Consider the following 15,451-nt stretch of genomic DNA (forward strand, 5'->3'; position numbering starts at 1 on the left):
AATACACCCAATCATCTGAAAGAGTAATTTCAAGTTGGAACCCTCGCGCATGATGAATGACCACACTTTTTTTTTACCCCGGACAACAATTTCCTGTTTTTGTTTCGTTGTTACACACAACTCACAAGGTAGGGGAGGGAAAAAAGACTTCTTTCAGCCTGATTTTTAAATTTTCAAAAATGTTTTAAAAAATAAGTAACCGGATGTAAAAAATTGGAAGTCGTTACTCTCTATTGGTTTACTAACTTTAAAGCACTACCAGTACTTTCGTATGGTTTGAAGACAAAATGGCTAAATTTTGTGACCGACAAAATTCACTGCGACTTCGGCAGAATATTGAGCACGCGATGCGATATTTTAATGCTTTAAACCCTGTAACTAATCGAGAATTTTGTATACACGATGAAAATTTAAATGGCAACGTGGTAGTATTCCACAAACATGTAGACACAATTACACAAAGGAGATTCATTAATAATAATGACATTTGTTTGAACTCAGTTATACGGCCAGTGAACAAGCGGCAGATTTCACTGATCGTGTTTGTTTATTTTCGTGATGTAAGGGGAATCCCCTAATACCTGTGTTCACTAGAGTATGAAGAAACGATACTCTGTTGAGTTACATCAAGAAACGTTAATTCTACCAGGTGGATTTCAAACATTTCACTGCTCTCGAGGGAAGCTCTCATCCTATATTGTTTGTGGAAAAACGTTTCTATCTAAGAGGAAACTCGCCTAGCGAGCGCAATCTGCAAAGGCTGAGCGGTCGGTTTATACTTAATGAAGTTTTTATCTCCACTGCATCATGTCTGACGCCATTCTGAGTGCATTCACGCGAATGACACTCATCGCAACAGGAATTGGGGTTTGTTTCGCTTCGCCAGGTAAATGCTGTTTACAGACGTTTTTGATGTAGTCAGGAAGTTAACTTAAGCCCCTCTTGCACCGTTCTGGGTTTCTTTGCGGCCGATTCACGAAATGTATATTTCTGCTGATGAATCACATTTTAACACTTGAAAACTAGTTGATGTAATTTTGTAAAAGTATAACGTAAGTTGTGTTTCAAGAAATTGTCTACCTTTAAAGTGGTTCTACATCGACAGATAAGAGAGTTCGTAAGATAATTTTAGAGGTGCTTGTTTATTTTGTTGCCTAATTTTAATGTTAAACCCTTTTAAACAGACGGCCACGTGGCTTTAAGCCAACGTTCGCGCATTTGAAGAATGCGAAGCAATATTTAGTTTTACCTTGTTACGATGGATCGTAGGCAGGATCGGTGCAAATTCAAACTGTAACTATCTTATAACAAAATGAACAATTTTTTCAGGGAAAAAACTTCAAAAGGAATCACCTCGAGAAAAGTGCTAAAGTTGCACTTTCATTCATTTGCTCATATCATGCAGACTTCAGAGGTCATAGGTATCACATGATTGGGATAGTTTTTTTAGCCAATAATTTGTTATTCAAATCAGTTATTTATACTTTAAAGCCAATCCGTGCAGTGCGCCGATTGTTTTTTTTTACCAAACAGGCCTTTTTATCCAAAAACTAGGCTTGGCGGAAGAAGTTATTGCCATATTTTTTTTTTCTGGGGGGAAGGGGTTAAATAGTTTGGACGGTTGTTGAGATTAGTGGTAGAAAAATGTTGCGTGACTCTTCTTTGTCGCGCGAGTCACGCAAACATCTGCTAAGAGGTTTCTCTGGCACACACCTCTTGGCTAAGAGGTTGCTAAGAGGTTTCTCTGGCATCCTGACCAACTTTATTCCTGTATGTTCTTAATTTCCGGACGATCTAATCCTTGCCGGTTATCCTGAGAACGCAGGTTTGTTTAAAATTTCTTATTTCTTTTTTTAATTTCACTGGCAATTTTTCAGTCTAGGGTTACCTGACTGAGATGTTTGTTTATTACACATGGCTAGTTTTCCTTTAATGCCTCCCCCATCTTGTCTTGCCAGAGTAACCATAAATGCCATGAAGGTCCGGGGGACGCAACTTTCAAAAACACCTGGGTTCCGCATGAAGATTATTTGGATGCGGTGCTGCCTCGGCTTTAAGCCGTGTTCTGAGATAGGAAATCCAGAAACTAAAGGACTTCTTTGATTAAAATCCTGACCAACTTTATTCCTGTATGTTATAATTTCCAGAAAATACTTCACCCAATCAGCGTGACACACAATCTCTAGTTTTCCTCCAAGAACCACCGTATATACACTATTATGTGACGCGGAACCAACCTGCTAACCTGACTTGGGTCGCAGTGAACGTCTGCCGAATTCAAATCAAGTGTAACGGCAAGAAATTTAAAGATGGACGCATTAGAGTGTGTGGAAAGTCTTGTCGCACCTGTAGAACAAGGACAAGGACCAAGATAGTGACTGCCGCTGATTTTCCCAAGAATGCGAAGAGTATAACGTGCAGGTGCAAAGTGTGGGGAAAGACAGTTGTTCGACAGTCTGATATAATAGTCATTGACAAGGCTTGTAAGTATTAATGCAAGATTGGTCTGTAAATCGACTTACTTAAGGGGGATCATTGAGGGAGGGGGTGGGTGATTTTGATCACGAACACTCCGGAAGAAAAATTCACTCACGTTCACATTCTTTGCCCCTCGCTAATTCTTTGATACAATTAACAATTTGATTATGAGCTCGAGATAATCTAATTGTTTTAATATAAATCTACTCGTCGCTCAAAACTTTATCTAAATCCTCTTCACGGACACCTCGAAAAGGCAAAGACATTTTGTTAACAAGGGCACACTGCTACGCTACTCACTATCCACAACAAAATAAATAGTGAGTAGCGTAGCCAATAAGAGAACGCCATTCGTGTTAGAACGCCAGTAAATTTATACTAATAAGCAATTAGATTATTCGCTCGAGATTTTGAGGTGATTTTTGATAAGGCGGGGGGGGGGGGGGGGGGGGAAAACAATCCTCACATACCTGCCGGATTTAAACTTACTGGATAGGTACTGCTTAGGGTGTTTAAACTGACCACCGAGAAAGTTACTCTTTTCGGTACTTTTTAGGAAATTAAGCCAGAAAACAATTCAGCAAGTTCAGAAGTAGTCAGGGGTTAAAACTGCAACGAGAAAAAAGGGCTTCTCAGAAATTCTGTTGCCTTTTCTACAGGGCTGTGTTTCCCTCAACTTTTAGAGCAATTTGAATGTAACAAGATGTCTTAAATTAGAGTTAACCGGATCCAAGATTAAATACGGAAGTTCCATTTCCTGTTGCCAGTTTTTTTTGTACTTGGATCTTCAGGTCAATTATTCTGCTCGTAGTGACTTTGATTAATCTTGATCTGTTTAATATCTTGTAGTTCTTCGCCGTAATTTTGGCACAGTTCAGTTGTATCACGTGGTACCTCCCAACACAACTGTGGTCTTAAAATGTAGGCCTCCATACGGTTCACCTCGACCAAACATCACGTGGTACAAGATTGGCAAGCCATCGCTTTTGCTTGGGCATGATGGCAGGCGTCGCATCCGTTTAACTTCAAAGAAAAACTTAATCATCAAGCGCGTTCAGATGGGGGACTCGGGCGAGTATCAGTGTGTCGCGAGGAACATGGCGGCAAGACGAGTAGGCCCGGTGATCAAACTTGACGTTGGAGGTTTGTCCTTTGTTGGAAAGTCATTACATAACGCTACAATCCTCCTCTCACGAATTGCGCCTGGATAAACAAATCAGAACAAGAAGCTAAAAGGAACGGCCATTGGTCTCTCCACAGACTCTCTATTTTGTCTTGAGTTCGCTAGCAAAAGTATCAACCGCAGGGGAATTGAAAAAACCCGAACCCCAGGGGGTTTGTCTCTCCCCAGGGAGGAAGTGACAATTTTTTTTTTCTTACGCTTTGCGACCGCTTTCACGCTCCACGCTCAAAGAAAAATAAATCGGAGCAAAAAAAAAAAAAAAACAAAGCAAAAAATCTGTGGAGAGACTACCATTGGTCTACTTTTCAGCCGGTTCGTGCTTATCAAGATCTCATTACAGTATATACCTCTTATAATTACCTTTAAAAAGTAGGTGGTTGGTTCTCGAATTTTCAGTCATTTTGAGTGAGGCTGTGGCATGTTGTGAGCGTTAGGTTTATATCGGAATCAGTTGTCAGTCTTTCTTTGATTTTCTTTACCGGAGTTAAGTTATCAAATTTAAGTACTACAGACGTGCAAGAAAACAATCGTCTAATTTCTGTACTCGTGTTTTCAATTTTCCACCCATGAATTTATGACTTCATTTGTAAATTTTCCAGCGCATTTGGACTCGGTCATAAATTCCAAAAAGAGACAAAGGTACGGAAGAAGGAATAAACCACCGTGTGATGGCTGAATTCTTGCAGAGATTTTTCTAATTTTGATTCACCTTGTCTAATTATGATACTTTCAGCAATTTAGCATTTTTCTATACTTTCTGATCGTTAGAGAACATCTCCACCGAGTGTCAAAATGGAAGCAACCGATCATTAATATGTGGTATGTACACATACTGGTTTCACCAGCATACCTATATTTTAAAACGTTTCGCTAGTTTGACCAGTTTGACCAGTTGGACCAGTTTGACAAGTTTGACTTGTTTGACCAGCTTGGCTGGTTTGGCTGGTTAAATATGCATCCAGGAAGTCCTGGATAAATGTGTGTAAATGCGAGCCAGCAAATTTATTTGAAATGTTTGTTCTTGAGTTCCTAAAAGCTGGTTTCCATATGATTGCTACGAGTGCTACAAAACAATGTTCAGTGATCGTAGTGATCATGTGGAAACCACTCCCCAGCGATGGAAGGTATCGTGGCGATCGATAGACTTAAATTATCTCTCAACGATCGCTGCGATGATATGGAAACCTGCCTTACTGGTTGCCATGCATTCCAGTTCTTGTAACGTTATGAGAACTGGTGGTTCAGCAATGCAATATTGACAGGTTTATGATTTCTTTGTTATTGTACCCTGTCTGCCAGATATTGTATTAACAATGTAACAAGGATTTCGTTGTTGATCACTGTTCGCAAGTAATGAAGTCCTTTCAATTCTGATTCAGAGCCACCCATGTTAATGGTTGGGACACAGCAGGGACTTTACACAACAGACCTGCTCAACACGTCGACATGGAGACGCATTGAGGCCAAGAATATCGTGTCATTGGACTTTGGCTTGACCCCAAACTTGATTTACTGGACAGACGGAAAAAGAATAAACCGGTTTTCAATGCATAATGGCGTCAGTAAAGATATGCCTTTTGGTCGCGATGACGTCATCTCTGTGGAAGATCTGGCTGTTGATTGGATAGGAGATAAAGTATACTGGATTGACGCCATGCATGATGGGATTTACATTGGAGATCCACCGAGCGGAAGAAAAGTGAAAATCGTTGACGAAAATCTCTATTCACCGAGAGCGATTGTCGTGAGCCACTCTGAAGGGTAATCACAGATTGCTAACTTTTCTTTAGCCGTCTCGCGTCGCTGTTGCCTCTTCCAGGTGTTTAGTTAGTGGGAACGCAGCGCAAAACAAAACAAAAAAAAAATACGGTGGAGGGAAAAAAGGGGAGAGAGGTTTGATGCGCCGCGCTTCTCTGCTATTTCCATTTTCCGCGCTGCGACAGCTAGTGCTGCTTTTGTTCTAACAAGCGTTTCGCCGGCAAACTACTGCGAAAAAGTTAGTGATTCACAGTTCTTGGTAGAAGAACATAACATCGTGGAAAACTTAGCTTTTACTCGTGAAAGTGTAATATTCAATAGTTTTTAGTCATGTTGAACGATAAAAAGTAGTGGACTCCCGCACAGAGCAATATCAGATCGAAATAAATGGCTGTTTGAGCTCAACAGATGTTAGACGAGGGAGTGAGAGGTTGAGGGTACAGTTGCAAATCAGTTGAATGTTGCACCAGTAGCACTGATATTAGAAGCTTGAAAGTAGAGAATTAACTCTGAAGTTATTTTAGAGTCCTGGAAATTAACCCCAGTATTTCCTTGTGAGGGTTAGCCTTACAAAAGAAATTGGCGTCCACACAAGGTAAATAAGTATTTTTTGATCTCGGCAAGATTTGAGTTAGAGAGGATTGAAATTTTGATGCTCCTTTTGATAATACCGTACGCCTTTTCTTGCAGTTATATGTACTGGACGGACTGGGCCCGAACGCCAAAAATCGAACGCGCAAGACTGGACGGTACTGAAAGAAGAGTGTTCATAAGCAATGGGATCCAGATCCCAAACGGCCTGGCACTCGATGAATCAGACAAGAAACTCTTCTGGGCAGGGAAAGACTTAAATGGATACGGCATTATAGAAGCTGTTTCACTGGATGGACTAAACCGCAAGGTTATTTTCCGCCGTTCAGGTTATCACCCGTTCAGTTTGGATATTTTCCAAGACTTTGTTTACTGGAGTGACTGGGACAAGAATGCGGTGTTGCGCATTAACAAGACTGGTGGGGGTGGAGACGAGGTGATTGTAAGTGGTCTAAACAAGCCAATGGGATTAAAGATTCTTCATCAGCGTGAAGAAAAACATGGTAAAGAAATATAAATTACAAACAGAGTTCTACTCCCTTCCTTTGCAGGGCTTCAAGGGGTGTTTTAGCAGATATCAAATGAGAGTTGTGAGAAACAATAACATTTAGCACAGTCTATCGACAGCTTTTGTTGCTGGCTGTTGCTTTGCAAACATTTTTTCTCGTTTCTCGTTAAATGCCATTCATTTGTTTCCCACCCTCAGTCTCGGGCCTTGAGGTGGAAAGCGACTCACATTTCAGACTAGTGAAAGCAGTTTTGGATTTTCGCTTATCATCTTTATATTTCTACATGCCTTTAATAATCGTTTCCTTTCTTCATGGCTTATTTAGTTGCCACGATTATTTACTGAAGTCTTTTTCAAAATGCATCTCATAATCTTGAGCTGACTGAATAAGTCTCCGTCCACACTAAGCCGGAGAAATTTGAAGACGGAGGTTTCACTCTGAAAACGGATCAAATGTTTTGCGTCCACACTGCACTGGAGAAGTGTTTGGGGAAAACTCTGGTAGGGAAATCAAATAACAATCGTGACTACATCGTTTTCGAAAAGAATGTTTTCCATCTACACCAAAACGCAAAGCCAGCCTTTTCAAGTTTCTCCGGTTTGAAGAGCGTTTTCGAAAAGCTCCGTTTTCGTGACGGATTAGTGTGGACAGTAGGCCTAAACGTAGAAATCAAGCTGCGTTTTCAAAGTTCTCCGGCGGAGTGTGGACGCTAACTGAGAAACTGTTTTGCTTTCATGTCCAGGGGTAAATCCTTGTGAGAAAAGCAATGGTGGATGTGAACATTTGTGCGTGTACCTGCCGTCTCTGGGAATGAGCTGCCTTTGTGAAGAAAACTTTAAACTCAATGCGAATGGTAAAACTTGCGACAAATTAGAACTTCAAGGTAGGTTCAGCTCTCATTATTACTTATACGGGTTGGTTTGATTCTTCAGAGATTTGGGATTTAAGACTCTATATCTTAGCTGTAGCTAGCTGTTCTTGTAAAGATTTTTTTTTGCTCTGTTTTATTTTAGTGGTTTTTAAGCGTTATGTTTTGATCTTATCTCTGCAAGGTTTTTTCATTTAAGCATTTGTGTATTTCTTCTTATGTGTTTGTTCGGTTTGCTGACTGCCTGAATAAATGACTGACTGACTGACTACTTGACTGACTGAATGACTGACTGAGCGATTCACTGACTGACTGACTGACTGACCGCCTGCCTGACTGACTACTTGACTGACTGAATGACTGACTGAGTGATTCACTGACTGACTGACTGACTACTTGACTGACTGATTGATTCACTGACTGACTGACTACTTGAATAACTGACTGGCTGACTGCTTGAGTGATTGATTGATTCACTGACTGACTGACTGACTGACCGACTGACGGCTGATTGATTCCTTGACTGACTGACTGACTGACTGACTGACTGACTGACTGACTGAGTGAATGACTGACTCGAGACTGACTGACTGACTGACTGACTGACTGACTAACTGACCGACTGACTACTTCACAGGCTGATTGATTCACTGACTGATTGACTGGCTGCCTGCTTGAGTGACTGGCTGACTGATCACATCATTTACGCTGTATTTTTTTTTCTTTAGGAGACAAAAGAAACAAGTCAGGCCCAAATAGCCCCACGGACCCCTCCCTGGTTGTAATATTGTTGATTGCCATCTTACTTCTGGTAGTGTTAGGCTCAGTCATTTTCTTGCTCAAGAAACTCTGCCGGCCTTGCCAAACGTCACAAGACCTGACAAAACGGTCGACAAATCCTGACGATGTACATGAAGTTGGGGAGGAGTCGCTTGAACTCACTGACCAAACAGAACTCGGGCGCGCGGTCCCAGATACTAGTAACGAATCATCCAATTTGATTGGACAAGATAGCGGCGAACCCTCAGGTTCAGTGCCAGCATGTGGCGATTCGTCAGTCACAGTACGTAAGATAAAATCAACTATGTTTTTACTTCACCAAGCGTTCACTACACTGTTTATATAATATACCAACTGCCGTTAATCAAATGCTTTACATGATATCTTGCCTTAGCGAGTAGCCATCACAAAAGTGATTCTTCTTCTATCTCTTTCCCAGTCCCTTTTTGGGATCGTCACGCGTGACAACCCCAAAGACCGACTGTATAAGAAGCTAGTACCTTTATCCTTTACTTCCTGGTTTGTCACGCAATGTTCCATTCTTACGTGACAAGCCCAGAGGAGGGCTCAGTGTGGGTTAGAGTACTTAGAGAGTTAGTTTTACGGACATTTCAGTGGAAACGACACTGTGTCTGAGACTAAATAGATAACTGACCTTTACTTAGCTTTGTGAAAATAAAATGTTTTCTCTCTCTTTTCTTCCGCTTCTGTCGCTAACCGACGTTTCTTTTGTTTAGTTGCCGAGAGTGGTGGTTCACGTGGAACAACATGGCGGAGTGACAATTGTGGGAGATGATGCCAAAGTTCATCATCATTATTCACCACAGAGTTGATGTATTACACCTGAGGAACTGATTTAGTCTAAAGAGTTAATGCGTCATCACGGAAAATTGACTGTCTATGCAGTATCCGCCAGAACACAGTCTCCGTATTATAGAGGTACATGTGAAGTCTGTTTTATCTGGCCTGGACCAAGTGAATTGTCAATAATATATAGAGGAGTTGAGAAGGAAAAGTTTGACTGTACCATACCAAGTAGTTAGTAGAATGTGAACGGCTTTGGCTTACAAATTAGTGGCTTTTTTTTTAATATGAAGAAGGACTTATAGTGGACTCACGAAAAAACAAAGCAGCGACGTTATTTTCGAGAAAGTTAAGAGACCTTCGTATAAAAGAAGCAATTGTTTTTCCAATGATAGTCTTTCTCGATGTCTGAATTTCTTTTTAGCCTAGGTTACCGTCCCCCATTAGCTCTTTAAAACTAACAAAACGTCGGATAGATGATAACAATAGACGAGGAGAACAGGACTTGGGACACAAATCTCTCTTGTGTTGTTCTCTTCATAGAGAGGATTCTCTGCCTCAGAGTTACTTTGTGGGCACAGGTTCGTTTTGAAAATGGTTGCTTTACTGGGTCTCTTTAGAGACAGAGATGATTATTCGTCCTTCAACACGCTTTGAATCATATTTACAGGTGAACCAATCTCAGATTTGAATACGTTTTACCGAATGAATCTTTGAAGATTTATTATCAATCGGTGTAATCGTATGTATACCAAAATTCTCGATTCTGATTGGTTCTGCGCACGCCTATCTGTGGCGTAGTTGGTGCGTAATTACGTGAGTGTCCAATTATAGCCGTAGGCCAGTCCCGATTGTGCTCGTAAAATGCTGGAACGTTGCTCACTGAAATGCCAAAAAGTTGCTAAAAAATTGCCGAAAATCATAAAAGTTGCTCTCTAAATTTCAAAAATTGCCACCTAAATCTCTTGATATTTTTATATAAACGTTAATTTAAAGCTTTATTTTTCGTTCTTCACGATAATTGTTAACACCTAGCTTTAAAGGCTTGCTGGCAAATATGGGCGAAATTTAAGGACACTAACGGAACAGAACACATGGTTTATTTGGCGTCTTCCCGAACGTCAAGTGGCAGGTTATGTGCCCAAACTTCAAAAAGTTGATAAACATTCAAGAAATTCGCATAAATTGAAGTTTTCTATGAAATCGTTGCCTTTTTCGTGCTCGATATTTGCTCTAAACCTATATTTTGCTCAAAAGTTGCTCAGTAAGGCAAAACTTGCTTGAGGTTGCATACAGGTTATATGTATCCTATTTCAACGTTAATTTGTCATTGGACACCTAAGTTACGTTAGCCTATAAAAACTTGCGGAAAACACTACTGACTTTTCGCTCAACTTTTGAAATTTGTTATTGTTTATATTGCTATTGTTTATCTAAACTATATAATACTGTTAACTGAAGTAACAGTAGCTCGCCTACCATTAGCTTTGCTAGCTGCGACCTACTAAGGCTTGTAATCCAATTTAAAAGTTACTGTTGATCGTAATTTAGTCATGCAATTAATTAGTAATTGGTCCTCAAGTCGTACAATTCAGGGAGAAACTGTGCTCGTAATTGAAAATCGGTCTCTCGCAGCGTGCGCGTCCTATTTTGAAATTACTCGCTCGATTACTTCTTGATTTGTACTCCTCTCGGTTCAATTACTGTTACAAACAATTTTTATACACCACCAGAATGCAAGGTAGCAGCTGCGTGTGAATAATTTAATATATTTCAAGTTCCTTTGCTTTTATACCAATTTTGTAAGTACCACTGCATTGTTTAAGTCTGTGCGCAAATGTCCTCTAATCCTTTCCATCTTCGTCCATGCGTTATTTCTTCCTCTGAAGGTGGCTTATTACAGGTCTGTACTGTAAGCTATGGTCCGTGATTTCTCTCCAATCGACAAAAGCGCAAAGCGGGCGGCTATATCACAGGTGACCAGAGCGTACCATCAGAGTTTGTATGGAGATCTATAGGAGTTCATACGGATTGGAAATTTGATTGAAAGCACTCAAAACTATCTCTGTTTTTCCTTGAAAAAGCCACTATAAAGTTTAAACCCGCCTTATCCATTTTCTGCCGTTCCAGCTTTTCCAGTGCATGCCATCTGAGCGAGTTTGGTTTTAACGGTCTGGTACTTATCGAACAAGCACGCTTAGGTCATCACCTGTGACTATATATCCTTTATGTGATCGAGAAAACGACTTGACTTAAGATATCGACCGTGCAAACTAGTAGGTTAATTACACGTTTATTATATGGACCTGTATGTTTTAGGAATTTCGATCGCTGTGCTTGTCCAGTCGAGTTCCTCATCGAGAATTACGGAGCGAATGTTACAATCACAGCGTGCGAAACATAAAGAAACATAATTTCAGCATGTATATATTGTATAAAATATTTTACTTTGTTATTAAATTTTATCTTTTAACTTGTCTTTTAATTTCGTGTGAATTCGCCAGTACGTTACAGGGACGTAGCGACCATATACGGACGTACTCATCTGCGAACCTGCGGAAATCCAGAAAACAATATATTTATAGACGCAAGCATCTCTAATAGTGAAATCAGCTGGTTTGACAGCCTCTAGTCTCTGCTATTAAGACCACCACAATTATCCCAAAGGTTAACACATAAACAGCATATTAAGTTACCAAACACTCGACGTTACTCCATGTCTTGATTTATGAAACTTTTCGCTAGAAAACACGGGTAATGGCATTTCCGAGCTCGTAAAAAATAAAATATTGTGTGATATTAAAAACTCTTTCATGGATGCAAAGAGTGGTTTACAATATCTGTAGCGTTCGATTGCTATGCAGGAAAAGAATATAACAGGTGAATTAAGTAACGTTACGAACCCATAAATCCCTGGTCTAAAGATATATAATTTTTGTGTGTGCGAAGCTCACATTAAGTTGGCAGCCAGAAGTCTCTCTGTCTACGAGAGTCACGTGATCGAAAGGAATTCTACTAAGATGACTGGGCATTAGATCCTAGAGATGAGAGGATTGGGTGCTAGTTGACCTGTGTGCGTTGATTTTCTGCCTCCTTTGAGTTGGTCGCTTCGCTTTTGTGTACCATTTATCGATTTTAAGATACTTCAGTTTTATTTTCCCAGCTTTCAGTTGACAAGGTAGGTTTTTTTTCTTTTATAGCTGGTTTTGAGATGCGTGCGTTGTCTGTTTGCATGTATCCTTCGTAATTTCGTATTTTAGATTATGCTTAATTGCTTGTCTGTTTTCGTTCCTCGAAAATCCAGCTTCCTAATTTCGTGTAGGCTTTGAAAATATTAATTGCAGTTCTATTGTTTTATTGATAGCTTTCTTTTATCATTCCTTCAGGTGCCCATAACGGGAGTTATTTTGCTCAGACAACCAACATATCAAGACTCGGCTTGTGGTTAGTGCAGGTTGCAAAGGGGTTGGTACGCTTTCGCAAGCTAAAATTTATCGGCCTGAATGTCCGGTGTGGGTTGCCCTATACAGCGAAAGGAGTCATTGTACTTTCTCAAGCCAATATCTCGCTGGCCAACATTTAAATCTGCTTGAATTGACTGATGTAGGCAGCACTTAATTCTAAGTGAGACATCTTTGTCAGGGATTGTCAGAAACTCTCAGAAACTGAAAAAAGACTGTATTGCACTTGCATTGTACTTGCATTGTTAGAAATACACTTGAACAGTGTTTACAGTCGTCCTGTTGTTGCTTTTTCGAGATCAAAAGTTAGTATGCGAATCTCGGTTAAACAATACCGGTCGAGGATCGGCTTTCATAACCATTTCGTGAATGCAAAGGATGCCTTATCGCGTTTTAAGGATCAGTACTGGAATATGGTACGCGTGGCGCCAATGACGGGTAACGATGTCGTATTGTGGAAAATTTGCTACAAAAAAATTACTTGCGAGTGGTTTCCAGAATAACTAGCTTGTTTGTTTTAACACATTTCTGAGTAAAACACTTGCCACAACACACTGGATATCAAAACAAATACTGTAGAGGGATTATTAAAGTTTAAGATAAGAACACTACTCCAAATAACTAAAATACTATTTTCTAATTGAAATTTCTCAAATTACTCCAACTGTGATTGCACAAATGTCACTGTGTTTTAAAATGAGGTTAAAAAGCTTGCCTTTGAAAAGTGTGTCTCAACACTATTAAAATAGTATTGACAAGGTTAAGGGCTTTAATAAGATCGATAAGGGTCAATTCATGCTTCTCAGGTTCTCGTACCCACCTCGGGTATTTTATGTAGCACGATATTTTTATTTCGCATATAATAAACCAAAGACCTTGAATGATGTAAAAAATGCTCCCTTGCTTTAAAGGTCTTTCACAACTGAAAATATTTCTCGTCAAAAAAAGGCGCAACACTGCGGCAACGGTCCAGAGGGACGTAACAGCGGTGCGAACGGACTCACGTAAGCTGACTACCCATTGTCTGAACACATCTGCAAATATACTCTGCGTTGCAGGCGTATAACGGGGAAGGGGTAGGGATCAGGTGGCAAAAAACGCGAGAGAGTAGGGGAAGGAATAGCGCCCTATCTCGATAAAGAAGCCCGTTTCCAATAAGCAGCCCAGTTTAATTTCCTCAACCCGTAAAATTCCAAAAAGCAGAAAAGAGGCTTCGCACACACAAGTACGAAGTGCGGACCTATTTTTGTAGTAGTTGGCCGGTGGTATCCATACAGTATTTCCTTTGCTCAGAACAACACGTCGGAAATTTATGTCACGTAGGAAAGATTTTTGCTCTTTAATAGCTTTTGTGAATTCAGTTTGATTGGCAGATGTCTTGCTAAGTTCCATTTTTAAAGGCTTTTGCGCGATGTCCCATAACTTCCTTACCCCCTCCCTGAATCTTCCGCTAATCCACCCTTCTAATTTCTAAAGAACGAAGGCGGGGAGAGAGCCCGTGCTACCAACAGCTGACCAACATGGCGTCTTGCACAGCAGCGAAAAGACGAGCATTCCGACAGAAAGCGGCAAATAATGTCATTTAAAGTGCTCCAATATGCAAGCTTGCGGCCAATATCATGCTACACGTGTGTGAAAACTCTTTGTACACCGCTGACCGCTACAAAGTGAAAATGTTGGATATTGCAGACTCCTTTTCCCACGCACTTCGACATGACGTGACAGGACGTGACATCGTTTGGGAAATCACGTAAGTTGCATGGTGAGTAGCCGCAATGATTTCTCAGTCTTCTATCTGTCCTTCTCATAAAACCAGTCACAGCTTTCACCAAATGTGCCAAAGGTTTGTTTTCGAAGAATCTCGCAGGATTTTGCGCGGTTTGCCTCGAAAGCATCTGTCGAGCAAATAAAATGCAGTAACATTTGCAAATTAATATTTATTTCATTTTTTCCTACCACCCGGAACTTGATGTAATGTTTGTTTTATTATTACTGCTTGTTTTAATTAAAGATGGTACAGTGAAACCTGTATTAAGTGGACCCCCTATTAAGCAGACATCCTCTATTAAGTAGACACTAGCTTGTCCCAAAATTTTCTTCCTACATTTACTGTAAAATAAACCTGCATTCAGCGGACACCTCTGGTAAGCGGACGCGGACATCAATATCAAGCCATTTTGTTGCACAAAACCTGCAATAAGCGGACACTTCAAGGGCTTTTATCCTTTTGAAAGCTCAGCTCGGACTCCTTTAACATTGTTCAGCGATGTCGTTTTTAAGCTAAGTAGATTATTCCAGATTGATGCATTGACTGACTGGACATTGTGCTACGAGCAGTCTTTGATCATTCACTGTGTTACACTGTGTTACAAAAGGGTTAATGATTAACTATTATTGCTGAACCTGTTTAGAGAGGACAACCTGTATTGAGCAGACACTAGTGAGGGTCCCAAGGTGTCCGCTTAATACAGGTTTCACTGTAATTGAAATTTTCACCTTAAGTCAGGATTCCTCGAATACTGGCTTTGGGGAAAATTGGTGCGCTGCCTTGAACTACCATGCAAAACTCGACTTACGGTTGATGTTTACTTTTGACGCCTGTTCGTGTTGCCCGCGGTGTGGCAATCGCGAGCGTGTTCATACTGCCAGTGTTTCTTCGTTACTTTCATTGCTTAATTTTCTGAGGGGCACAAATGCCATAAATGGCGACACTCCAACTTATTCCTTGTTCGATTTTCCGTAAATAATACCTGCACTTAAAATCAAAGAAGAAGACGGCTGGAGAAGAGTGTCGGAGGTCTGCACCCGTCCGCCATCCAGGAAATTTCAGGTAAGCTAAATTTGAGCTTATTTTTGAATTTGAATCGGTCTCATTGATTGTTCTGGCATTTATTGCATTTCATTTTCCCGTTGATTTTATAGGGGCACAGTAGGAGGTCAGCTGACCGGGGGATCAATGTTTTACATTGTAAGTTGTTTACCACGGCTTCGACACGGCTTCGACACGGCTTCCACACGG

At 40.5% G+C, this 15,451-nt stretch overlaps 1 protein-coding gene and 1 long non-coding RNA gene across 2 annotated transcripts in view; both read left to right on the top strand.

Moving 5' to 3' along the window:
* Window positions 1-123: 123 nt before the first annotated feature.
* LOC110050261 (uncharacterized) lies at window positions 124-11,444 on the top strand. Its single transcript, XM_020756166.2, has 9 exons — window positions 124-886; window positions 2,148-2,483; window positions 3,328-3,621; window positions 4,430-4,480; window positions 5,041-5,422; window positions 6,110-6,513; window positions 7,262-7,402; window positions 8,116-8,450; window positions 8,905-11,444. The coding sequence occupies exons 1-9, from the start codon at window positions 808-810 to the stop codon at window positions 8,998-9,000; spliced, it is 2,118 nt and encodes a 705-aa protein (XP_020611825.2). The 5' UTR covers window positions 124-807; the 3' UTR covers window positions 9,001-11,444.
* A 3,698-nt stretch (window positions 11,445-15,142) lies between these two features.
* The window catches only part of LOC149113679 (uncharacterized), a 678-nt gene continuing 369 nt past the window's right edge, over window positions 15,143-15,451 (top strand). The window contains exons 1-2 of the long non-coding RNA XR_016206319.1: window positions 15,143-15,262; window positions 15,355-15,451. The exon at window positions 15,355-15,451 is cut by the window's right edge and continues 369 nt beyond it. This is a non-coding gene — a long non-coding RNA (uncharacterized LOC149113679). The remainder of the gene's footprint in view (window positions 15,263-15,354) is intronic.

Source organism: Orbicella faveolata, unplaced genomic scaffold (assembly GCF_042242905.1).
Source record: "Orbicella faveolata isolate gen_17 unplaced genomic scaffold, um_ofav_v1 contig_14, whole genome shotgun sequence".
Classification (NCBI taxonomy): domain Eukaryota; kingdom Metazoa; phylum Cnidaria; class Anthozoa; order Scleractinia; family Merulinidae; genus Orbicella; species Orbicella faveolata.

Coding starts and splice junctions, on each gene's coding strand:
- LOC110050261 (XM_020756166.2), top strand. CDS start 808: ATGTCTGACGCCATTCTGAGTGCATTCACGCGAATGACACTCATCGCA. Junction 7,403..8,115: donor CGACAAATTAGAACTTCAAG/GTAGGTTCAGCT, acceptor TTTTTTCTTTAG/GAGACAAAAGAAACAAGTCA. Junction 8,451..8,904: donor GTGGCGATTCGTCAGTCACA/GTACGTAAGATA, acceptor TCTTTTGTTTAG/TTGCCGAGAGTGGTGGTTCA.